Raw genomic sequence first — 26,969 nt, 5'->3', positions numbered from 1 at the left:
ACTGCTGTTGTTGTGTGTTGTTACCGCGCTGGGAGGACGTTAATGAAACTGCCTCACAATAAACCCACATAAGAAACCAAGAACTCTCCCTCGATCATTCTACAGTTATAACGTGATTTGGCAGGCACGCTGTTTATATCGTGGGAAAGCGGACGTGAAAACAGACTGTCGCCGCTGTCCCCACTCTGGTCCGCATGGAGCTGGAGGGGGCGTGGCCTCCATCTCCGGCTGAATTCCGGGAGATTTTCGGGAGAAAATTTCTTCCGGGAGGTTTTCGGGAGAGGCGCTGAATTCTGGGAGTCTCCCGGATTATCCGGGAGGGTTGGCAAGTATGTAATATTGTAATGTTGAGTGCATTTTTACCTTAACCGCCTCTACAAAATAGTTGTAAATAGTGGTCAATTCACGTCATTGTGTCAAGATTACCGTGACGGGCTGCTTCACTATATGTCGATTGAGAGGGGGTGTGACGGTCATATGTTGTCAATATTCAGGGTTTTATCATTCATAGAAGGAAAAAAAATCCATTCCCTTGTTAAGGCGATCTGTCGTAACATTTTTAGCATTCAATCAGACTTTATTGTGAGGTTTTGTATTAGTTTTCCTAAAAATAGATATGCTGGCCCCCAGACACATTTTTTTCCCTCTAAATTTGGCCCCCCGAGTCCAAATAATTGCCCAGGCTTGTACTAAGAGATGTTTGTAATATTTTTGCTTAGTCTTGTATTATATCAATATGTCCAAATAGGAGTCTTGCATTGTATGTCATTAGCTTGAGAGGCAAATGGATGCGTATTTCATAGTTTGAAAGCATCCTACCTGTCTTTGTCAGGCCTCTCGGTGTCTTCTCCCGGAGTCGCAGTTTCAGGAGTGTTTGATGACGAGCTCTCTCGCTCCGTCTCAGAGGACAAACCCTCGCCTTCCACGCATCGCTCCTCCCCGACGCCAATTATTTCCCGTGCGCCAGCCATACTCCGCTTGCCTTCCCACCGTGTCCATCCCACTCGGCCGCCCCGAAAATGTAGTTGAAAGAGCTCGGGGCCGCGGCTACGTCACGCAGACCGGCGTCATAAAGCCAAAGTGGCGTGGTGACGTCATAAAGCCAAGTGGCGTGGTGACGTTTCGTCTCCGCGTGATATAAAAGAGGTGCTCACTTGCTCTCCCACTTCGACGAGGGCGTAACAGGATGGGCCGGGCGAATGGCGCCCTCTGGCGAGCATGGTTTGCATTACACCTCACTCACAGGTCACTTCATTAGGCACAGATTATATTCAACAATAACAGTATCAAACATATTATTTACCAATGGGGCTTGACAGGAAAGGTTAAAAAAATAATTATCAACAATTCTGATTATACAACTGTAATTGTGTTTTTATTTTATTTTATTTTATAAACCTTTATTCATAAACTGCAACATTTACAAACAATCGAGAAATACAAAAACAGTACAAATCAGCGCCAGGGGGTTGTAAACTCAATAAAGTAACTAAAATAGAAGAATGCAATATATATATATATATATATATATATATATATATATATATATATATATATATATATATATATATATATATATATATATATATATATAAAACAAAAATAATTATGTTTGAAGACTGGCAGTTTAGGGGGTGGAGTACGTCAGGGTGACGTAATAATAGTGAATCCACCCGTTAAACCGCTTATCTCAGCTCAAATTTTTGTTTTTTTATTACTTTAAAAAAAAAAAAAATGTACTTATAAATTTCAACATTGCTTGATTGATTGATTGATTGAGACTTTTATTAGTAGGTTGCACAGTGAAGTACATATTCCGTACAATTGACCACTAAATGGTAACACCCCAATAAGTTTTTCAACTTGTTTAGATCGGGGTCCACTTAAATTGATTCATGATACAGATATATGCTATCAGATATACTATCATCATAATACAGTCATCACACAAGATAATCACAATGCATTATTTACATTATTTACAATCAGGGGTGTGGAGGGGTGGGGGGTAGGATATGGACATCAAGTAGTGGACATAGAGAGAGAGAGAGAGAGAGAGAGAGAGAGAGAGAGAGAGAGAGAGAACATTTACAAACAGACGAGAAATAATAATCAAAATAAGTACAAAAGTAGTACAAAACAGTACAAAAAGAGTACAAAACAGCGCCAGGGGGTTATAAATTCTAAGTAACTAAAATAGAATGCAAAAAAAATATATACACTACCGTTCAAAAGTTTGGGGTCACCCAAACAATTTTGTGTTCGAGCCTTCATTTCTAAGAACAAGAATAGACTGTCGAGTTTCAGATGAAAGTTCTCTTTTTCTGGCCATTTTGAGCGTTTAATTGACCCCACAAATGTGATGCTCCAGAAAGTCAATCTGCTCAAAGGAAGGTCAGTTTTGTAGCTTCTGTAACGAGCTAAAGTGTTTTCAGATGTGTGAACATGATTGCACAAGGGTTTTCTAATCATCAATTAGCCTTCTGAGCCAATGAGCAAACACATTGTACCATTAGAACACTGGAGTGATAGTTGCTGGAAATGGGCCTCTATACACCTATGTAGATATTGCACCAAAAAGCAGACATATGAAGCGACAGATGCTCTGCCATAGTGATGGAGTGCTTTCACAAGTCCAAAACAGCTGGTAAACAGTCTCTGGATGCATGTTACATAAGGTGCAGGTAACATCAATGTCCTTCTTCTATCTAACCATCACAGTCTTTACAGGGTAATAACCAGGAATGATTGTAATAGATATCTCTTTGACTTTGTTGGTAAGTAAATAAATACCTGTTAGGAAGGGATTATCTCAGCTCAAATATACAATAAGGTCTGTGTATCTTTTGGTCATGTGTTTTTTTTTTCTTTCATAAATGGAGATTACAAAAAACATATATGATCCATCCATCCATTTTCTACCGCTTGTCCCTTTCGGAGTCGCGGGCCAGGGTGTACCCCGCCTTCCGCCCGAATGCAGCTGAGATAGACTCCAGCACCCCCCGTGACCCCGAAAATATATATTATTTGCATTTTATTTAGAAATACAAAAATTACAATTGAAATAAAAAAGCGTTAGTTTTTCAATGTAGAAGAGCAATAACTACATCTAAAAAAAAAGGTTTATTTCTAAATAAAAAAATCACCGGTCAGAAAAAAAAAAAAAAAGACCAAAAAAACTATTATTTTTTTAATATTCCGGAACCGGAAGTTGCTATTCAAAGACAAGGCCTGTGAAGGGAAAACCATAGACATATATAAAGGGGAAAACAATGTGGCGTTGTATCATTCATTAGAAAGACTAGATGATCAAACGTTTTGAATAAAATACACACTGTTTTTTTTTTCCTTCCATGGACCAGTCCGCATTTTTATCTTTATTATAAACTTCCGGTTCCGGTGTAAAAAAACAAAACAACCTTACTTGTTTTTGGTAGTTTTTTTCGTTTTCGTTGACAGGCGATTTCATTTCGTTTAATGGAATATAAAATGAAAATAAAACCTATTTATGGATTTAGCTATTGCTTTTATAGACGTTTTGTTGTATTTCAAAATAAAAGTGTTTTTCAATTTTACATTTATGGCACGAAAATATCAATGACCAAAATAGACATTGCCCGGATTCGCTGTGCCACTCGGGAAAATATATATTATTTGGATTTTATTTAGAAATACAAAAATTACAATTGAAATAAAAAAGCGTTAGTTTTTCAATGTAGAAGAGCAATAACTACATCTAAAAAAAAAAAAGGTTTATTTCTAAATAAAAAAATCACCGGTCAGAAAAAAAAAAAAAGACCAAAAAAACTATTATTTTTTTAATATTCCGGAACCGGAAGTTGCTATTCAAAGACAAGGCCTGTGAAGGGAAAACAATGTGGCGTTGTATCATTCATTAGAAAGACTAGATGATCAAACGTTTTATATAAAATACACACTGTTTTTTTTTTCCTTCCACGGACCAGTCCGCATTTTTATCTTTATTATAAACTTCCGGTTCCGGTGTAAAAAAACAAAACAACCTTACTTGTTTTTGGTAGTTTTTTTCGTTTTCGTTGACAGGCGATTTCATTTCGTTTAATGGAATATAAAATGAAAATAAAACCTATTTATGGATTTAGCTATTGCTTTTATAGACGTTTTGTTGTATTTCAAAATAAAAGTGTTTTTCAATTTACATTTATGGCACGAAAATATCAATGACCAAAATAGACATTGCCCGGATTCGCTGTGTCACTCGGGAAAATATATATTATTTGGATTTTATTTAGAAATACAAAAATTACAATTGAAATAAAAAAGTGTTAGTTTTTCCAATGTAGAAGAGCAATAACTACATCTAAAAAAAAAAGGTTTATTTTTAAATTAAAAAAAAATCACCGGTCTGAAAAAAATAAAAAGTACAAATAACTATTATTTTTTTAATATTACGGAACCGGAAGTTTCTATTTAAAGACAAGACCGTAGAGTGGCCTGTGAAGGGAAAACAGTGTGGCGTTGTATCAGTCATCAGAAATACTAGATGATCAAACGTTTTATATAAAATACACACAGTTTTTTTTCCTTCCACGGACCATTCCGCGGTCTTATCCTTTTTATAAACTTCCTTTTCACTTGTGAAAAGGAAATGTCATATTTTTTTTGGAAGCTCAACTCGTACTTCACTATGTTTAAGAGTGTAAGGCGCAATAAGTGTTCAACTTCAGCCTAAACCCTTTCGGTCTGCAACATTTTTTTTAAATTTATGAATGTACAACTGTTTGTTTTTTGTAAAACTTTTGTTTATTTTGTGGACCATTGACGGAAGAAATAATAAACTAACTAAACTAAACCAACTTCCGGTTCCGGTTGAAAAAAAAACCTTAGGTGTTTTTGGTAATTTTTTTCGTTTCGGTTGACAAGCGATTTCATTTCGTTTTAATGGAATATAAAATGAAAATAAAACCTATTTATGGATTTAGCTATTGCTTTTTTTACTTTTTTGTTGTATTTCAAAATAAAAGCAATTCATGACACAAAAATATCAATGACCAAAATAGACATTGACCGGATTGGCTGTGTCACTTCGGGTGTTTGTTTTGCCACTACCAGACTAGTACCAGGTAACTAACAAGTCCTTTACGTCAGAATCCGCTGTGACTCGCCGCCCCGCCTCTAACGGAAGTACGTCATTACTTCCATTGCGACGTGGCTTTTCCCGCTTCCTGTTTCTGATCGCCTCTTCTTGGGTGATACCTGGACGGGGCAGCCCGATATCGCAGCCACCAGAGCGCCCTGACAGCTTTAAAAAGCAGCGGCCCGGCGGACAACATGGAGATGTACGGTAACTCCCAAAAGAAACGGAAACTAAACAACGTAACGGAGAACTGGGTGAGTCCCTTCGGTCAAGTTGCGATAATCCTGCATGCATTCCTGCATCCATCCAAGCACCGTAGAACTGCAAAGCTAATACTAGCATGGCGCTGCTTATTGGGTGATGAAGTTAGTTTGCAGTCTGTGCAATCTACTAATTCAAGTCTCAATCAATCAAAGTTTGTTTTGAATGCTTCCCGCTAGAAAAAAAAAGGGCTAAGTCGCGCGTACACCATCCCCCGAAAATGTTGTGAAACGTGATGATTCTACGTTACTATTAGATATAACAACGGAGTGTTTTTTTTCTATCACAGACACTAGTAATGAAACATGTATCTTGTTTGTTTTTGGCAAGTTTCATCTGTGCGTCCCCGCTAATGACAGATATCGCTTAGGTCTGGCAACCCCAGTGTTGCCAGGTGGAAAATGACAGCTCATTGCTCCTGGAGCTTTTCACACTATTTGACGTTGCTCAAAACCATCTGCTACAGTAAATGGTTAGTATAGAGCAGGGGTGGGCAATTCATTTTTACCGGGGGCCGCATGAGCAACCTGCTGGAGGGCCACACGACAATATTTCAATTAAATGTTGCTGAAATTATTTTTGATATCAGAATCAGAATAGTTTTATTGCCATTGTTTGAGAACGGGTTCACAAACGGCTTAGTAAGATAAATAATAATAATTTCATTTAACCTAACTTAACTTTATACAAAAACAGATTGCTTTTGATGGTTTTATTTTTAACACTGTCTTACACAACACTTCCTGATGTACAATGCAATGCAAAAATGTCAATTTCTGTCACTTTATCCTGCATCCTCTTTAAAAGTCCAACATTTTTCCCCGTCAGATTTGGACAATCATCTGTTGTCACACCTGCCAGCTTGTCCCATTTCAATCCTAACATGTCCAAACACGCATTTACCTATATCAGGGGTCGGCAACCCAAAATGTTGAAAGAGCCGTATTGGACCAAAAATACAAAAACAAATCTGTCTGGAGCCGCAAAAAATTAAAAGCCATATTACATACAGATAGTGTGTCATGAGATATAAATTGAATTAAGAGGACTTAAAGGAAACTAAATGAGCTCAAATATAGCTACACATGAGGCATAATGATGCAATATGTACATATACTGTAGCTAGCCTAAATAGCATGTTAGCATCGATTAGCTTGCAGTCATGCAGTGACCAAATATGTCTGGTTAGCACTCCACACAAGTCAATAACATCAACAAAACTCACCTTTGTGTATTCATGCACAACGTTAAAAGTTTGGTGCACAAAATGAGACAGAAAAAGACTTGGCATAAAACACGTCTTAGAAAGTCAGAGAAAGTTATACATGTAAACAAACTACGGTGAGTTCAAGGACCGCCAAAGTTAGTAGGACAAAACGGCGCTCGCCAAATACTTGAATCAGTGAAGCATGTTTGATACAAACAGTGTGCTTTATAACAATTAGGGAGGTTTGTGTCATGTTTGTCCTCATACAGAGACCATATTAACACAAAAAATAGATGTTTTCCCCTCATCTTTTTCCATTTTTCATACGTTTTTGAAAAAGCTCCAGAGAGCCACTAGGGCGGCGCTAAAGAGCCGCATGCGGCTCTAGAGCCGCGGGTTGCCGACCCCCGACCTATGTGACAAGTCATTACCTGTGGTTGTCTCTTTAATTGACTGCATGGCTGCCAGCTCCTCTGTGATTTGAAAGTCTGCAGTTATCCCACGTAAGAAGATGAGCAGCTGGGCGGTGTCACGTACATCGCAGCTCTCATCCAAAGCCAGCGAAAAACGGTCAAAGTCGGCCGTTCTGTTCTTCAGCTGAAGCTCCAAGTTTCCAGCGATGGGTCTCAACCCGCCTCGTTACAGTGCGTCGGGAGAGTGACACGTTCTCAAATGCGCCCCTCTTCTCCGGGCATATCAGCGCAACAGAGTCCAATAAGCACTCCTTAATAAACTCTCCATCAGAAAACGCCTTACTTTTTCTGGCGATTTTGTGAGAAATGACGAAACTTGTCCTGACGGCTGCATCTCTGGGGGTGTGAAATATGGCAAAAAGCCCTTGTTGGGTTTGCAGTTTTACCATCAACGCATCAGCCTCCCTTGCGCGCGCTTCATCAGACACATTCGGTATTTTTCCTCATGTTTCGTCGTGTAGTGGCGATTCAAATGATATTCTTTAAACACAGCAACCTGTGTACCACAAATTGAGCACACGGCTTTACCTTTAATTTCTGTAAAGAAATATTTGGCAGTCCACGTCTTGTTGAAAACACGCCATTCATCATCAACTTTTCTCTTTTTAGCGTCTCGGGGATAACCGTGCATCACTTCTTCACTCACAGGTTACACACGGACATACGCCCATAAATAACACTTTTCAAAATAAAAGCAGCACAGTTGTATTGCACGCGCGACATAGATGTTTTTTTTAATTTATTTTGTAATTTGTGATTGCCGCTGTTCACATTCACTCACAATCGCGCACGAACATACGTCCACACGGAAGTAATACAAATAACGCTTTTCAAAACAAAAGCAGCACCGTTGTATTGCACACTCGACATAGATGCTTTTTTAAATTTATTTTGTAATTTATGATTGGCCTCACGCGGGCCGGACGGGGACGCACAAAGGGCCGGATGTGGCCCGCGGGCCGTAGAATGCCCAGGTCTGGTATAGATAGTGTGTAATATAGCTGATAATGCAGTTTTACTTTACTTTTAAATGAACCAACAGCACTTTTGGGGAAAAAAAAAAAAAAGTTGCAGAACAGCGCCCCCGCCTGACTGTAAAAGGTATGTTAAAAAACGATGCACAAAATCAGGCGCAGTGCAGGATATATCCTGTAGGGCAGGGGTCCCCAACCTTTTTTGCACCAAGGACCGGCTTAATGTAGGCATTATTTTCAAGGGCCTGGCTTTCTACTTGTGCCAGATAAACACAGCAAGAATAAGTGCATGAAAAATACAACTCACTAAAACGCTGAATTAGTGTTTCTTTGCAGATGGAAATCAGCCTTTGGCTACAATCTGTCACTTTTCTGTCTGATATGTTCATTAATGTGCATTGTATCATTTCACAAAGTTATAACACATTTAACGAATGGCAACTTCCCATGAGGAGTTTTATTGTACATCTATAAACAAGCTTATTGGTGTGTGTAGTGCACAGGTGTCAAACTCAAGGCCCGTGGGCCAGATCTGGCCCTCCATGTCATTTTATATTGCCCGCAAAAGCCTGGAAATAATATGTTTCAATAAAATACCATATATTTTCTTTCTCTACTTTCTTATTTTCTTACTAAAGGTATTTTTTTTCTTTCTAGTTTGGACAGGGGAAAAAAATAGTGTCCAATATTGCAAGATATATTATATTATCTAACTTTGTTGGTCAAAATCCAAATAAATAGTCAAATATCTGCTTAACTTATGATTTCGAAGCAAGTTATCCATCTAATTGTACACTATAACAATGACCGATAGATTTTACTGTAAAATTTAGGGAGGTTTCTTTTACAGTATATCTGTAAGTTTGGAAAAAAACGACCAATGTTTGTTTTTTTTCAGTAAAATTCTGTTGACTGAGCTGTCCGTTTTTTTTAAATTTTTTTACTGTACAATCCACGGTTGATGATTTTATGGTACCATATTTTATTATGGTAAAAAACTGGCATCTGAGTTGCCAAAATAGAATTAAACAGCGGTACTTTATTTCTATTTACAGTAATATGTTGTGAAAATAATAATAATATAAAAAACACCATATATTTTACAGTACAACATTTTACTGGCAACTAAGCTGCCAGTTTTTTTCTGTAAAAAACAGTGGTAAAATCTGCAATTTTTTTTACTCTTTACATTAAAAAAAAAAAGTAAAATATTTAAATTCATAGGCAAATTCGTTAATTATTTATCGTATTTTTCGGAGTATAAGTCGCACCGGCAGAAAATGCATAATAAAGAAGGAAAAAAACATATATAAGTCGCACTGGAGTATAAGTCGCATTTGTTGGGGAAATGTATTTGCTAAAAGCCAACAGCAAGAATAGACATTTGAAAGGCAATTTAAAATGTCTAAAGAATAGTGAACAACAGGCTGAATAAGTGTACGTTATATGAGGCATAAATAACCAACTGGTATGTTAACCTCACATATTATGGTAAGAGTCATTCAAATAACTATAACATATAGAACAGGGGTCACCAACCTTTTTTACACCAAGAGCTACTTCTTGGGTGCTGATTAATGCGAAGGGCTACCAGTTTGATACACACTTCAATAAAGTGCCAGAAATAGCCAATTTGCTCAATTTACCTTTAACTCTGTTATTATTTATAATTAATGATATTTACACTTAATTGAAGGGTTTAAAAGAGGAGAAAACACAAAAAAAATGACAATTAAATTTTGAAACATAGTTTATCTTCAATTTTGACTCTATAAAATTCAAGATTCAACCCAAAAAAAGAAGAGAAAAACTAGCTAATTCGAATCTTTTTGAAAAAATAAAAATAACAATTTTTGGAACATCATTAGTAATTTTTCCTGATTAAGATTAATTTTAGAATTTTGATGACATGTTTTAAATAGGTTAAAATCCAATCTGCACTTTGTTAGAATATATAACAAATTGGACCAAGCTATATTTCTAACAAAGACAAATCATTATTTCTTCTAGATTTTCCAGAACAAATTTTTTAAAAGAAATTAAAAAGACTTTGAAATAAGATTTGAATTTGATTTTACAGATTTTCTAGATTTGCCAGAATATTTTTTTTTAATTTTAATCATAATAAATTTGAAGAAATATTTCACAAATATTTTTCGTCGAAAAAACAGAAGCTAAAATGAAGAATTAAATCAAAATGTATTTATTATTCTTTACAATAAAAACATTAATTTGCTTGAACATTGATTTGAAGAGGAAGGAATTTAAAAGGTAAAAAAAGGTATATGTGTTTAAAAATCCTAAAATCATTTTTAAGGATGTATTTTTTCTCTAAAATTGTCTTTCTGAAAGTTATAAGAAGCAAAGTAAAAAAATTAATGCATTTATTTAAACAAGTGAAGACCAAGTCTTTAAAATATTTTCTTGGATTTTCAAATTTTATTTGAGTTTTGTCTCTCTTAGAATTAAAAATGTCGGGCAAAGCGAGACCAGCTTGCTAGTAAATAAATACAATTTAAAAAATAGAGGCAGCTCACTGGTAAGTGCTGCTATTTGAGCTATTTTTAGAACAGGCCAGCGGGCTACTCATCTGGTCCTTACGGGCTACCTGGTGCCCGCGGGCACCGCGTTGGTGACCCCTGATATAGAACATGCTATACGTTTACCAAACAATCTGTCACTCCTAATGGCTAAATCCCATGAAATCTTATACGTCTAGTCTCTTACGTCAATGAGATCAATAATATTATTGGATATTTTACGCTAATGTGTTAATCATTTCACACATAAGTCGCTCCTGAGTATAAGTCGCACCCCCGGCCAAACTATGAAATACGGTACTGTTACACGCGGCCCTCTTATGGCAGCCATGACAGCGGTGTGGCCCTCAATGAAAACAAGTTTGACAGCCCTGGTCTGGTGGGACCGGCCAAAGTTAAGTGGGAGAAAATGCAGTCCTTTATAAATTATTTAATGTTTCTCTCCGGCCTGGTAGAAAATGCGTCACGGACCGGTAGTTGGGGACCACTGCTGTATGGGTTTATTGGCACCAGCAAACATAAATTCCCTTTGATTGAGCACTAAGTTGAGCAGCGCTAGCCAATGAGCTGAAACCCCTGCACTGTTTTTATACATTGCTATTGTAGTTTCATTCAAATGAGTCCAATTCCAAATCGTTACAGGGGATGCAACGTGCCACTAATGTCACATACCAAGCCCACCACGTCAGCAGGAACAAGCGTGGGCAGGTGGTGGGCACCAGAGGCGGCTTCCGAGGATGCACCGTTTGGCTCACTGGTAAGTTCAGACGAGGTAGTCCACCATGTTTCTGTATCTTATCATTCAACGGGTAAATAATAAATGAATCAAATAAACTTTGATTGATTTGAGTGAGATGTTGTCCACTGTTCCAAGGTCTGTCTGGTGCTGGCAAGACCACCGTGAGCATGGCCCTTGAGGAATACCTGGTCTGCCACGGAATCCCCTGCTACACCTTAGACGGGGACAACATCCGCCAGGGCCTGAACAAGAACCTGGGCTTCAGCCCCGAGGACCGAGAAGAGAACATTCGCCGTATTGCCGAAGTAGCGAGGCTTTTTGCCGACGCCGGCCTCGTCTGCCTTGCCAGCTTCATCTCGCCCTACGGCAGGGTGAGTGAGAATACAGTGCATCCGGAAAGTATTCACAGCACGTCACTTTTTTCACTTTTTGTTATGTTTCAGCTCTGTCCCAAAATGTAATACGTTAATTTTTGTCCTCAACATTCTACAGACAATACCTCATGACGGAATAAGGCTGTAACAACAACATGTGTAAAAAGTGAAGCGCTCTGTAAATGTTCCGGATGCATTATACAAACCCCGTTTCCATATGAGTTGGGAAATGGTGTTAGATGTAAATATAAACGGAATACAATGATTTGCAAATCCTTTTCAAGCCATATTCAGTTGAATATGCTACAAAGACAACATATTTCATGTTCAAACTCATCAACATTTTTTTTTGGCCAATAATCATTAACTTTATAATTTGATGGCAGCAACACGTGCCAAAGAAGTTGGGAAAGGTGGCAATAAATACTGATAAAGTTGAGGAATGCTCATCAAACACTTATTTGGAACATCCCACAGGTGAACAGGCTAATTGGGAACAGGTGGGTGCCATGATTGGGTATAAAAGTAGATTCAGTCATTCCCAAACAAGGACGGGGCGAGGGTCACCACTTTGTCAACAAATGCCTGAGCAAATTGTTGAACAGTTTAAGAACAACCTTTCTCAAGCAGCTATTGCAAGGAATTGAGGGATTTCACCATCTACGCTCCGTAATATCATCAAAGAGAATGTGGAGAAATCACTGCAGGTAAGCAGCTAAGCCCGTGACCTTCCATCCCTCAGGCTGTACTGCATCAACATCAGTGTGTAAAGGATATCACCACATGGCCACAGGAACACTTCAGAAACCCACTGTCAGTAACTACAGTTGGTCGCTACATCTGTAAGTGCAAGTTAAAACTCTCCTATGCAAGACGAAAACCGTTTATCAACAACACCCAGAAACGCCGTCGGCTTCGCTGGGCCTGAGCTCATCTAAGATGGACTAATGCAAAGTGGAAAAGTGTTCTGTGGTCTGACGAGTCCACATTTCAAATTGTTTTTGGAAACTGTGGACGTGTTGTCCTCCGGACCAAAGAGGAAAAGAACCATCCGGATTGTTCTATGCGCAAAGTGTAAAAGGCAGCATGTGTGATGGTATGGGGGTGTATTAGTGCACAAGACATGGGTAACTTACACATCTGTGAAGGCACCATTAATGCTGAAAGGTACATACAGCTTTTGGAGCAACATATGTTGCCATCCAAGCAACGTTACCATGGACGCCCCTGCTTATTTCAGCAAGACAATGCCAAGCCAGGTGTTACATCAACGTGGCTTCATAGTAAAAGAGTGCGGGTACTAGACTGGCCTGCCTGTAGTCCAGACATTGAAAATATGAAGGCTAAAATATGAGAAGGGAGACTGTTGAACAACTTAAGCTGTACATCAAGCAAGAATGGGAAAGAATTCCACTTGAAAAATGTGTCTCCTCACTTCCCAAACCTTTACTGAGTGTCGTTAAAAGGAAAGGCCATGTAACACAGTGGTGAACATGCCCTTTCCCAACTACTTTGGCACGTGTTGCAGCCATGAAATTCTAAGTTCATTATTATTTGCAAAAAAATAATAAAGGTTATGAGTTTGAACATGAAATATGTTGTCTTTGTAGCATATTCAACTGAATATGGCTTGAAAATGATTTGCAAATCATTGTATTCCGTTTATATTTACATCTAACACCATTTCCCAACTCATATGGAAACGGGGTTTGTAGATGCAGGAATCAATGAATTGATTGGCACAGTGAGCCTCCTTTCAAAGAACATATTTATTAAAAATCCATTAATTTTGTCTTTAAACCTAACTTAAGTTCGCTCAGCAGCTTTAAAAACAATGTTTTTCTTTATTTTTCTCAAGCTGCTGCACCTTGCCTGAAGTCTTCTGGTGTGGCCTGCCTCACACTTGGAAAAAACTGCTGTATTTTTTTGTGTTGCCGCAACACTTTGATTCGTAGTTGACTCAGGTTTAACTGGTTTAAGTGACTTCAGTGCATTTGCATATTTTTTTAAGGGCACCAAAAAACTAAAGTGCCAATCTTTTTGCTGATTTGTCATCACCTTGCCTCGCAGGATCGTCAGAATGCCAGAAAGATTCACGAGGCCGCAGGGCTGCCTTTCTTTGAGGTGTTTGTAGACGCCCCGCTGGACGTGTGCGAGCAAAGGGACGTGAAGGGTCTCTACAAGAGAGCCAGAGCGGGCGAAATAAGAGGTAGACTGTGTTTGTGTTTTAAAATCACCACTTTATGCTTGTAAAAAATATTTATCATAATAACATAACTATATTCTTTTGTCAACTTTTTGTAATATTACAACTTTTTTCCAGGTGACCTTGTCCTATTAATATAACTTTATTCTTATAACATTTAAACTTGTAATAAAACAAATGTTTCCCTCCTAAATACAACTTTATTTTCTAATTACGACTTTTCATGTAGTGTAAATATTTTTGCAATATCACTTATGTTACAACTTTTTCATGCAATATTTCAACTCTTTACTGGTAAAATTGCACGTTTTTGTAAAATTAACATGAACTTTTTTCTGGTAATTTGTCTTTATCCTAAAAATGTAACAGAATGTTTTTGTAATAATACAACTTTTTTAAATTTTTTTACATTCAGTTTTTTTTGGTCTTAAGTGTGGACTTAAGGGATGGGTTGCAATCACGTGACCTAGAGTCACTTCCGGGTTTCAGGTGGGGGGCAAGCGTCCCATTGGGCTACTGTTTATTTACATGCATCATATGGGCATATTCTGAAAGGTTTAGAGGGAAATATACGAGCCAGATATGAACAAATATTGATACACTATATTATAATATTTATACACTCTTAAGACAAAGAATTTTCTAAAGATTTAAACCATTCATCATCAGCGAAGACGACTGTTGAAGTTGCTGCTTGACCGCACTCCTTTCAACACTCACAAGGATTTCAAGTAGAAAACATGTCTTCACATCTGGGGGGCTCCACAAATTAAGCATTGAGCCGTAAAAGACAATGTTGGACTTATTTGTGCATCGCAAAGTAACATATTTGATTGACATTAACGAGTGCTGGGATGGTGACGCTAATGAGTAAAAGGATGAGTTTAGTTCTTGCAATTAACTTCCCAATACAATGTTTTTGGCAGTTGTTTTAATGGTGTGAAGTTTGTATTTTGTCTCATTGTTTAGCATATTTGACTGCTGTTCAGCAATGTTTGGTTTCCAACGATATTTAGTAGGGGTGTAACAGTACACAAAAAGTTCGGTTCGGTACGTACCTCGGTTTAGAGGTCACGGTTCGGTTCATTTTAGCTACAGTAAGAAAACAACAAAATATACATTTTTGGGTTATTTATTTACCAAATTTGCAAAATCTTCCACCAAAAATATTTTTCTTAGTGTAATATTTGATGTGAAGTAATGGGAACCTTGGATAGGTCAATAATTCATAATAACATTGATTTTGATTCAATATTATGTTTTGAGCAATGACAGTTTGAAAAAAAAAAAAAAAACAGCTTTGTTTTATTAGTCAACATTGCAACTTTTTCTAAATGACATTTAACCTTTAAGCTTTTTTATTTCACTTTTGTTATGTTTTTGTTTATTTGAATAGTATTTTTAGAATGAGCCTTTAAAACATTAGCTGTGGGCCACAAATGGCCTCCGGGGCACACTTTTGACACCCCTGCTATAGATAATAACAAATTAAATCTGATAAATCTATGGACGCATGCGCATTTATCATAAGTCTCTCTGTCTCTGCCCCTCCCTCACCAATGCAGCTGCGCACCTTCACAATTTGCTTTGTTTTTAACCCCTTCTTAACCCTGAACGTACATTGAAAATACACGCAACCCTAACTCCAAATGCCGGACATTTGAGGCATTTAAGAAACTCCGCCCTGACAGCTCCGCAAAAGAGGACATGTCCGGTGAAAAGAGGACGTATGGTCAGTCTATCCTAGCCCGTTAGCTGCTAGCATGCCGTGTGTTGTGCCTCGGTGTGCGTTGTTTACACAACGTGCGTTACGCTACTTAATATGTCCGTGTGGAAACTCGTTCGGTACACCTCCGAACCGAACCGGAACCCCCGTACTGAAACGGTTCAATACAAATACACGTACCGTTACACCCCTAAATTCTAATAATACAATTGCTAAATATTGGCTCAAATGAAATATTTGTTGAACTAACAAAATAAAATGTGTCTAATATTAAAAAAAACAATCCAAAGTTCACATTTTGATTTAGATTAGTTTACAGTTGATTGCAGTGTTTCCCTACAGACCGGCAACTAATTTGTGGTAGTGTCAAAATAACATCACATTATTTACATAATTGGTTTTGACACATTTATTTTTTTTAAAAAGGCAAATAAATGTTACTTGTATATTTGAAGAAAAATCTGTATTATCAAAATATCTTTTTCTTGTTACATTATATCATTTTGCTGTGTTTTTTCAATTGTTGCTGCTTATTTTACTACTACAGTGTAACACACCTTGTACACCCCTGGTTTATTGACATACATTTTTCTGCCCTTCCTGAATGTTGGAATTGAGTTTGGCAGTCAGATAAACAGTCCTTGAAGTCTGAAATGCTCCGCAAGCATGTTAAATTGGCAATCTGCAAGGCGAGCCAAGTTTATTTGTAGAGCACAATTCGCACACATGGCAATTCAAAGTGCTGTACAGAACAATTACAAAAAGGCAAAACTAAAAGTAAAATCAGCATTAAAACTATTAGAATTAAAATAAAAGTGTAGATAAAATACGTTCAGTTGTCGTATGCACAATTAGATAAGAGTTTTCAGTCTGGACTTGAACATTGCCAACGTTGAGGCTTGTCTCACATCTTTAGGAATACGATTCCAGAATTTAGGAGCATAAAATGAAACGCAGCCTTACCATGTTTTGTCCTGACTCTGGGCTCCAACAGGAGACCACTCCCTGTGGCTCTCAGAGCCCGAGATGTACCATGAAGAGACTTGTACACAAGCAGAGCTGTTTTAAAGTCTATTCTCTGAGCAACAGTAAGCCTGTGCAGTGACATGAGCACCTGGCTAACATGGTCATACATATTTCCTGGTTCTAATCAGGACTTGAGCAGCAGCAGTTTGGATGTACCGCAGTTGCTTTCAGCTCGTTTAGAGAGCCTAGTGAGAAGTTTGGAATAAACTGACAAAAGTAATACAGCCATACAAAGAATGCTTACTGCTAACATACAATGGACGACTCTTTCGACGATCATTTTAAACTTGTTTAAACATTTAACAAATGCAATTTTACCTTAACAAAATAGACATAAAACAACAATGCCATTCTACTGACAGGCATAAAGCCACCAAACTCTGTGCTTCGAACTCTAATTTTATAACAACTAGGGGTGTAACGGTACACAAAAATTTCTGTTCGGTACGTACCTCGGTTTAGAGGTCACGGTTCGGTTCATTTTCGGTACAGTAAGAAAACAACAAAATATACATTTTTTGGTTATTTATTTACCAAATGTGTAAACAATGGCTTTATCCTTTTAACATTGGGAACACTATAATAATTCTGCCCACGTTAATCAACATTAAACTGCCTCAAGTTGTTGCTCAGATGAAATAAAATGACACAACTTTTCTTCTACATATAAAAAGTGCAACATTAAACAGTTTCAAGTCAACTCATCATGCTTATTTTATTACAGCATTTGGGAAGCCTGTAGTTGATTTATTATGTAAATGTTATATTTGTATCAACATGTGATAGCAGGGACCCTGCCATTCAAAACTAGCCTGCTGCATTACTAATGATTCATGGAACTATAGCTGAAAAAATAGTACAATAGCAATAACAAGAGAGACTATTCATCCCTGAACACCATGGAGTTCATGTAGGCTTAATGATGCACTTACATTATTATATCAACTATCAGAGACAGAAACTCTTTATTTAACATAATGTCCTTTTTTGCTGCTTCAACACAGCACAATCAACACAGAAAAAGGTAAAGTGAATTAACAGACAGACAGGGCTTTGCTGTCCGTAACACACACACACACAGCGCAAAATGAGCTAACGTTACGCTAAAAGCGAATTAGCCTTCACCTCAAGCCAGGACTGCGAGCGAGCTGAAGCTGCCTTTTATATTTCTAGAAGGTCAACGGGCTCATAGTGATGTTACTAGTAGTTGACTGGGAGGTGTTTATTATCATTTGGGGAGAGTCCGCTGCCTGATGCTTACCTGCTAAACGCTAAGCACGGACTACATGTGCTCTGAATACGCACTGCTGATTGGCTGTTACCGCTCTGTTTGTAACCAATCAGATGGTTGTGTGGGCGGGACAATGCTGGGTGCTGTGTAGAGGACTGACAGAAACAGAGGCAGAAGGAAGCGGAGGCGGCTACTTAATATGTTCGTGTGGAAACTCGTTCGGTACACCTCCGAACCGAACCGAAACCCCCGTACCGAAACGGTTCAATACAAATACACGTACCGTTACACCCCTAATAACAACGTAGTCAATGTGTTGTGGAGCATGATTGGGAGGAGATGGCATCACTTGTAAGGTGACGTGTTACCTTCCTGTATCGCAAAATCTTTAAAAACTAGTTTTTGATGTCCAATTTTTTACTTGTGTTGTACATTCCTATACTTGTGGGGGACAGCCACAAATGTATGGGAAACACTGGTTTCCATGTGCCACGAGGGTGACAAGAGGTTTCCTGTCCAGGTTTTACCGGCATCGACTCCGAGTACGAGAAACCCGAGGCGCCCGAGCTCGTGCTCAAGACGGACTCGTGCAACGTGAACGACTGCATCCAGCAAGTGGTGGACCTGCTTCAGGAGAAGGCGTGTCAACTTTACCACCATCGGGCCTGAGAATTGTTCAGGAGGATCCTCACACCAAGTGTCGCTTTTTACAGGACATCGTGCCTGTTGACGCCAGCTATGAGGTGAAAGAGTTGTACGTCCAGGAGAACAACCTGGACCTGGCCAAAGCTGACGCACAGATGCTGCCCGCTCTTCAGATTGGGAAGGTGCGGTTAATGGATTCATCCATCTACTGCAGGTAATAGATTGTGATGATGTGACCCTCAGGTGGACATGCAGTGGGTACAGGTTCTAGCTGAAGGCTGGGCCACTCCACTCAGTGGCTTCATGAGGGAGCGGGAGTATCTTCAATGTCTCCACTTTGACTGCCTTCTAGACGGTAAGATTAGGTATATACTCTCTAGTGTAGGAAGAAAAAAAAGTCTTGCTGTACACCCGTGTAGCCACCAGATGGAGTTGACAGCTCATAAAACGGTCAGCCAAGATCCAAATGACACAAATAGAAAGTCATACATTATACAGAGAGTACGGAAAGTATTCAGACTCCTTAGCATTTTTAACTCTGTTTTATTGGAGCCATTTGCTAAAATCAATAACCTTCATTTTATTTGTCAATGTACACTCAACACCCCATCTTGACAGAAATGTAGACATTTTTGCAAATGTATTAAAAAAGAAAACCTGAAATATCACATGGTCATAAGTATTCAGCTTTTGGCTCAGTATTGAGTAGAAGCAGCCTTTTGAGCTAGAACAGCCATGAGCCTTCTTGAGATTGATGCAGTCACTTTTTCACACCTGGATTTGGGGGTCCTCTCCAGTTCTGTGAACGTTGGTGGACAGACATTTTCAGGTCTCTCCAGAGATGCTCAATTGGGATTAGGTCAGGGCTGTGGCTGGGCCTGTCAAGGATGGTCACAGAGTTGTTCCGAAGCCACTTCTTTATTTTAGCTATGTGCTTAGGGTCATTGTCTTGTTGGAAGGTGAACCTTGTGCCTAGTCTGATGTCCTGTGGGAACTACGGAAGAGGTTTTCTTCCAGGATATCTCTGTACTTGGCCGCATTCATCTTTCCTTCAATTGCAACCAGTCGTTCTGTCCCTGCAGCTGAAAAACACCCCCATAGCATGATGGTGCCACCACCATGTTTCACTGTTGGGATTGTATTGGGCCTGTTTTTCCTCTACAAATACTGCTTAGAATTTACAGCAATAAGTTCAATCTTAGTCTCATCAGACCAGAGAATGTTATTTCTCACAGTGTGGGAGTCCTTCATGTGTTTTTTTGGCAAACTCTGTGCGGGCTTTCCTATGTCTTGCACTGAGGAGAGTGTTCCGTCGGGCCCAGCTGGTAGAGGGCTGCAGTGTTAGTTTGACTTTGTGGAACTTTCTGTCATCTCTGGAGCTCAGCCACTGTGATCTATGGGTTCTTTTTTAGGAGTGTCACAGCAAAGTCATGGCCATGTGATATTTCAGTTTTTCTTTTTTTTAGAGATTTGCAGAAATTTCTACATTTGTTTTTTTTTTGTCAAGAAGGGGTGCTGAGCAATGTTCCCTCTAAGGTGCGCGCCTGTGCTATTGCGCACTGCTCAAGCGTCCTCTGCGCACGGCAAATCTATGACACGCACAAAATCAAATCAAAAAATAAGCGCATAACAATTTTCGACACGACAGAGAAAACAGTTTTCGTCATCATTGTTCAAATATTGTAACGTCTGTCGAGACGCTTTGAGGACATGAATTCCATCCATCACTTTACTGAGCAAAACTCTTTATTGTCGGCCATAAACACATCACCAAAACATTAGTAAAAAAAATGATATCTAGCAAAAGTGGTCATTTTCTGCAGTACAAACCAGACCAAAAGCAACTTTGTTATATCAACAGCAGCCGCTCGCTCTTTCTCACTTGCGCCAACACATGCACATATGGCACTTAGCCAGTGATGCGTTTACAGCCACACAAAAAGTCGGACAACTCCAACACCACACATAAAGTCTCATTCCAGGTCGTTACACTATGATTTACCAATCAAATGTGTGCTTATTTTAGTGTCATTTATTAGGAATCTTCATTTATAAATATTAATCATGAAAGGCTGTTAGTATATTAAATACTAATAAAAATATATTTTTTACAAACAGGAAGTTGCAGGAATGTACACATGATCCCCTGCTTACATCTCATTGTGCAACATGTGGATGTTTTAATGGGAACTAAATGCAATGTCTGAAAGGGGTACAGATTATTTCCAAAGCAGGACCTCCACCCAGACAAACAATACAAGTACACAGTTCATGAAAAACAATATTTGTTGTTATTGTCATTGTAAGTGGGCCTAAACACTTATATTACAAATGCTGTCGTTTGATTATAATAATAAGAGAATGTTGTCTGTCTATCTGTGTTGGCCCTGCGATGAGGTGGGGACTTGTCCAGGGTGTACCCCGCCTTCCGCCCGAATGCAGCTGAGATAGGCTCCTGCACCCCCCGCAACCCCGAAAGGGACACGCGGTAGGAAATGGATGGATGGATAGAGATGTAAGTTGTTATTTAGTCCAGGTTTGGGCCAGGTGTGCTGCAGGTGTAGCCACAGTGTGCACGTCTGATGTTGCTCACATGGCCTCCACTCAATGCTCAGGGACTTTTGGCCTTTGTTCACACACATGACAAATTAGAGGGAACATTGGTGCTGAGTGTACATTAATTATAGATCAATTGAGCTATTTGATTCGGCTGCAATGAAACAAAGAGCGAAAAATTTAAAGGGGTCTGAATACTTTCCGTACCTGCTGTATACTATTTTCTTTGCCATAAGTAGCACTTCTGATTATTGATGATTTCGACCATTGAGTGTGCCCTGATTCTAAAAGACCAGGGGCCGTACTTATCAAGCTTCTTAGAGTGCCATTTTACACTTAAGTCCTGAGAATTTGCGAAATTTAGTCCTACTCTCAAACTTAAGAATAAAAGCTTTTTATCAACGTTCTTAAGTCTAAGAATCACTCCTACTCTCCACCATATTTAAGAGACCTTCAGAGGTGTCTTAAGTGGTTAGGAGTTGCCAGCAGGGGATGGCACTGAGGCGAGAGAGACGTGCGCCAACGTTCAGGGAGCGGAACGATGTCCTGGATTTGTTTGATGACGAGCAGCTGATCAAACGGTATCGTTTAGACAGAGCGGGTATTATTTTTGTCACAGATTTAATACTTTTCGATTCCTTGTTGATTTCTGCATGTGTCTGCAGTGGGCTAGTATATATAGAGCCACCCACACCACTTTCAAATTAGTTGCCTAATTAATGAATTGGAAAGAAAATGTTATGAGAGTAGCGTATGTGTGTGTGTGGCCGTGAGGTGAGTGACGTCAGTGAGTGTGTGGGCGATAGAAGAGAGGGAGCGGTAGCGTTTGTTTTGTATTATTTTGTAGTTTATTGTCAAAATATACACTCCCATTGTCCACTTAAATATTTCCAAGATATTTCTTTATTCTTAGACAAGGGATTCCCTTCCGTGATTGGTCATTTCTATGGACACAGAAATGACGTCACCTAAAATTGCGTTTACGGCACATAGTAATGTCGTAATTCAGCTCTGAGTGTGACACTTAAGATTCAGTCCTACACTTGGCTGAAAGTGTGAGTAAGACGCTTGATAACTAACTTTTAAGTGCAGCTTTCAGCGAAGAATTTATTTACTCTTAAGTCAACTCTTAGCAGACTTCTTAGGAGTCATTCTAAGAAGCTTGATAAGTACGGCCCCTGACCCCACAACCTGCACAGTCATCGCTAAAGTTAGTACATCGTGGCTGAAAAGTTGATTTAATGTTTTTTTTTAAGAGGGATGGTCTTGCAAGAGTAAGGACAGTTTGTACTGAACTTTGTTTTGGCATAAAAAAATGAGATTTACACTTTGTTTTGAGTGCAATTACAGCAACTTATCAAGCTTCACGGACATTCCTAGTGCAAAATACTGTTTTCTTCTATTCCCAACTTGACCTTTTTTCCAATTCTTCAACTGCGTGTGTTGTCGGGCCAAACCTTTTCTTACGCACATATGCAGTTCTATTAAAAAATACATCAGTACCATTTTTTTTTTTAAAGAATTAGCATAAACCTTATATCATTTTCAGATTTTGGCAAGCTTAGACAACAGCTGCCACTGGGGGAGTAAAAAACGACTACATAGAGCCAGAGGTAAGAGTTCTGAGCTCAGAACAATTGTGCATGTGAAGGATATTCTCCAACACATGTATGTAGACGAGGGGTCTAAAACAGGGCTTCACAGCACTTTTTTTTTTTTTTACCTCGGTGCCCAACTTTTCAACTACAGAGGCCACTTGAATATTAACAATGCATCAGTTATCTTAATCATGATTTGAATGGTATTCACCTACTTACAGTTTAACAGGATAAACATCTTCAAATGCTATGAAACCATGTTTATCACAGCAATTATTATCAATACTTAGGTCAGACTGATTACAAAAATACATGCTAATAAATATGCTGCAAAAGAAAGGACTCAAAAACTTTTAGGCAAAGATAAATAAATAATTCTTACTAAATTAACAATAATTAATAATAATAATACATACCGTATTTTTTGGACTATAAGTCGCAGTTTTTTTCATAGTTTGGCCGGGGGTGCGACTTATACTCAGGAGCGACTTATGTGTGAAATGATGAACACATTAGCGTAAAATATGAAATAATATTATTGATGTCATTGACGTAAGAGACTAGACGTATAAGATTTCATGGGATTTAGCCATTAGGAGTGACAGATTGTTTGGTAAACGTATAGCATGTTCTATATGTTATAGTTATTTGAATGACTCTTACCATAATATGTGAGGTTAACATAGCAGTTGGTTATTTATGCCTCATATAACGTACACTTATTCAGCCTGTTGTTCACTATTCTTTAGACATTTTAAATTGCCTTTCAAATGTCTATTCTTGCTGTTGGCTTTTATCAAATACATTTCCCCAAAAATGCGACTTATATATGTTTTTTCCTTCTTTATTGTGCATTTTCGGCAGGTGCGACTCATACTCCGAAAAATACGGTATGTTAAATAAAATATAAATACAATTTAAGCGCAAATGAACATACAGCTTCGCCACTTTAGTCTTGGTTTTTGCGCTGAAGAAGATTTAGCTCCAGACTTTGTTTATTTGAGATCGTCATTGCTGCCACAAGTGGTGGAAAAGTGTATTACAACTGAGTATAGCTGTGGCCCATGCAGACCACAGCTGTAAACATATTTTTGCGCGGCCCTATGGTTAAACACTGGTGTAAAATCCTAGCTTGACCGACTGTAAACTGAGACGTCGTCGATCATAGCTATACAAAGTCTCCGCTAACTTTACTGCGAAAATAAACAAGGTCCAGTTTGTGTGTGCCACGCTGGCGCGTGGCAGTTTTAATTTGAAGCAGCTGCTTGGTTGACACATTGAGACCAGACAAAGGTCCACGCAAAGACTGCGCGGTGATCTGGGCCACCTCTGGACGCATCAGAAGCCTCGGAATCAACAGTTTCCTAAAAGCCTAATAACTAAACAAGCATTCTTGGTAGGAGTTGCACCTGCACCCAACCTTCAGGTGTTTCATATATCAATCTCTGTCCTTACTAGGTGGTGTCATCAACCTGTCAGTGCCAGTAGTGTTGCCGGTGGCTTCAGAGGATAGAGAGCGCTTGAACGGCGTAACAGCCGTGGCGCTGGTCTACGAGGGCAAGCGGGTAGCCATCCTTCGCAACCCAGAGTTCTATGAGCACCGCAAGGAGGAGCGCTGCGCTCGCCAGTGGGGCACCACCTGCAAGAACCATCCTTACATTAAGGTCAGTACCTGGATGCTAATAATCTGAACCCAAGGAATTTAAAGTCATTAAATATATTGTATATTCCGGGCTATAGATTCAAGCTGCATGCACCAAATTTCAGAAAAAATAAATATTTTTACATATATTAGCCCCACCGGACCGTAAGACGCAGCTACACGTATACTGTTACAAAAGATTTTGTAAATGTTATTTACATACCGTACGTATTTCCAAACAGTGCCTGTCACACTGCAGAAAAACGGCTGATCAAACAAAACAGAAGTCATCATGCGGAAGTTAGCTCTCCAATCAGCTAAACAGACTCACTAACTCCACGCTGACGTTTTGGTTAGGGGTGTAACGTTACACAAAAATGTCGGTTCGGTACGTACCTCGGTTTAGAGGTCATGGTCCGGTTCATTTTCGGTACAGTAAGAAAACAACAAAATATACATTTTTTGGTTATTTATTCACCAAATGTATAAACAATGGCATAACGTACATATACACACAGGGTCCATTGTCAGGGTTAATGTGGTCAACATATATCCAATAAAAACTAAATAAGATAAGGCTCAGAATGGTTTCTTAACAAAACCTTTCTACATATAAAGTGCTTTTTTTTGATTGATTGATTGAGACTTTTATTAGTAGATTGCACAGTACAGTACATATTCCCTACAATTGACCACCAAATGGTAACACCCCAATAAGTTTTTCAACTTGTTTAAGTCGGGGTCCACGTCAATCAACATTAAACTGCCTCAAGTTGTTGCTCAGATTAAATAAAATGACAAAACTTTTCTTCTACATATAAAAAGTGCAACATTAAACAGTTTCAAGTCAACTCAGCCTCAGATTAACTTTTATTCCCCCCCAGCCTGGCTAACTTGGCAGTAAGAGGATATATGGGCTCATTGTTCTTCCACCATAGAAGTGAGTCAAAATCTAGTTTTTAATGCAATATGGACTTAAATGTGCTGCTATAAAAACATTTGTTATTGCTTTAGCCCTGCCTGACTCGCCGAGGAGAGGCTGCTTGAATGCGGTGGTGACGCTTCAAATGGGTTAGCATGTTTGACGTGTTGTCAGAAGCAGCTGCTGAACAATGTCGGCAAACCTCCGTCCTCCATTGTTGTATCGCGCAGCCAAAGTGTTCCCAAACGGGAGATCTTAACGAGGCAGGAGGGTCTTCCAGCTCTGGCTTTTTACATGTTGTCCTAGCCCGGTCGCTGCTAGCATGCCGTGTGTTGTGCCTCGGTGTGCATTGTTTACACAACGTGCGTTACGCTACTTAATATGTCCGTGTGGAAACTCATTCGGTACACCTCCGAACCGAACCGAAATGGTTTAATACAAATACACGTACCGTTACACCCCTAGTATTGGTGAATTTGCGAAACTGAAACAATACAAACGAATGCCATTGTAAATTAATAAGATCAACAGACACTCAAACGTGTTAGCATATTCGTTAATGCTACTGACGCTAGCTTTGATTACATTATGATAGCATGTACAAATATGCATGAATACACTCCAACAGACATCACACATGGGACTGTTTAGTAAGTATGAATTGTTTTAGTTACATTGTAAAACTTACAAACAGTCCTGCGAGTGATCAAGAATCTTTTCGAGCAACAAACTCTTTGGATGGTTTTATTTGTGGTTTAAAGCAAAAACATCAAGTACATTTTCAACCGGCAGCACCTGCAGTGAGCGAACTCGTTCAAAAGCTGGCGCCTTAGCACAAGCAATAACACACCGATTCCGTGTCTCTGCCGGCGTATATGAAGACTATTTGTTCAATACAAAACATTGCGGCCGTTTGCGAAGAAAAATCCGCAAATTAGCCGCACCGCTTTATAAACTGCAGGGTTCAAAGCATAGGGAAAAAGTAATTGCTTGTAGTACGGAAAATAAGGTAGATATTAGGGGTGTAACGGTACGTGTATTTGTATTGAACCGTTTCAGTACGGGGGTTCCGGTTCGGTTCGGAGGTGTACCGAAGGAGTTTCCACACGGACATATTAAGTAGCGTAACGCACGTTGTGTAAACAATGCACACCGAGGCACAACACACGGCATGCTAGCAGCTAACGGGCTAGGATAGACTGACCATACGTCCTCTTTTCACCGGACATGTCCTCTTTTGCGGAGCTGTCAGGGCGGAGTTTCTTAAATGCCTCAAATGTCCGGCATTTGGAGTTAGGGTTGCGTGTATTTTCAATGTACGTTCAGGGTTAAGAAGGGGTTAAAAACAAAACAAACAGCAGCATTGGTGAGGGAGGGGCAGAGACAGAGAGAGAGAGAGAGAGTTATGATAAACGTGCATGCGTCGCCAGGCTCTGCTTTTTATCCATAGATTTATCACATTTAATTTTTTATTATCTATAGCAGGGGTGTCAAAAGTGTGCCCCGGAGGCCATTTGCGGCCCACAGCTAATGTTTTAAAGGCTCATTCTAAAAATACTATTCAAATAAACAAAACATAACAAAAGTGAAATAAAAAGGCTTAAAGGTTAAATGTCATTTAGAACAAGTTGCAATGTTGACTAATAAAACAAAGCTGTTGTTTTTTCTTTCAAACTGTCATTGCTCAAAACATAATATTGAATCAAAATCAATGTTATTATGAATTATTGACC

General features: G+C 38.9%; 2 protein-coding genes across 2 annotated transcripts in view; one reads left to right on the top strand and one right to left on the bottom strand.

Annotated features, from left to right (window-relative positions):
• sgms2a (sphingomyelin synthase 2a) overlaps positions 1-1,126 on the bottom strand; it is a 33,336-nt gene extending 32,210 nt beyond the window's left edge. Inside the window, exon 1 of the mRNA XM_062033620.1 lies at positions 820-1,126. Within this exon, the coding sequence (XP_061889604.1) occupies positions 820-971 (152 nt within the window). The 5' untranslated portion in view covers positions 972-1,126. The remainder of the gene's footprint in view (positions 1-819) is intronic.
• A 4,058-nt stretch (positions 1,127-5,184) lies between these two features.
• papss1 (3'-phosphoadenosine 5'-phosphosulfate synthase 1) overlaps positions 5,185-26,969 on the top strand; it is a 43,120-nt gene continuing 21,335 nt past the window's right edge. The window contains exons 1-8 of the mRNA XM_062033355.1: positions 5,185-5,370; positions 11,214-11,328; positions 11,446-11,681; positions 13,755-13,893; positions 18,394-18,512; positions 18,587-18,700; positions 18,762-18,873; positions 24,131-24,336. Of these exons, the coding sequence (XP_061889339.1) occupies positions 5,311-5,370; positions 11,214-11,328; positions 11,446-11,681; positions 13,755-13,893; positions 18,394-18,512; positions 18,587-18,700; positions 18,762-18,873; positions 24,131-24,336 (1,101 nt within the window). The 5' untranslated portion in view covers positions 5,185-5,310. The remainder of the gene's footprint in view (positions 5,371-11,213; positions 11,329-11,445; positions 11,682-13,754; positions 13,894-18,393; positions 18,513-18,586; positions 18,701-18,761; positions 18,874-24,130; positions 24,337-26,969) is intronic.

This window comes from Entelurus aequoreus, linkage group LG22, assembly GCF_033978785.1.
Source record: "Entelurus aequoreus isolate RoL-2023_Sb linkage group LG22, RoL_Eaeq_v1.1, whole genome shotgun sequence".
NCBI lineage: Eukaryota > Metazoa > Chordata > Actinopteri > Syngnathiformes > Syngnathidae > Entelurus > Entelurus aequoreus.
This window is presented reverse-complemented; position numbering and strand designations above follow the sequence as displayed.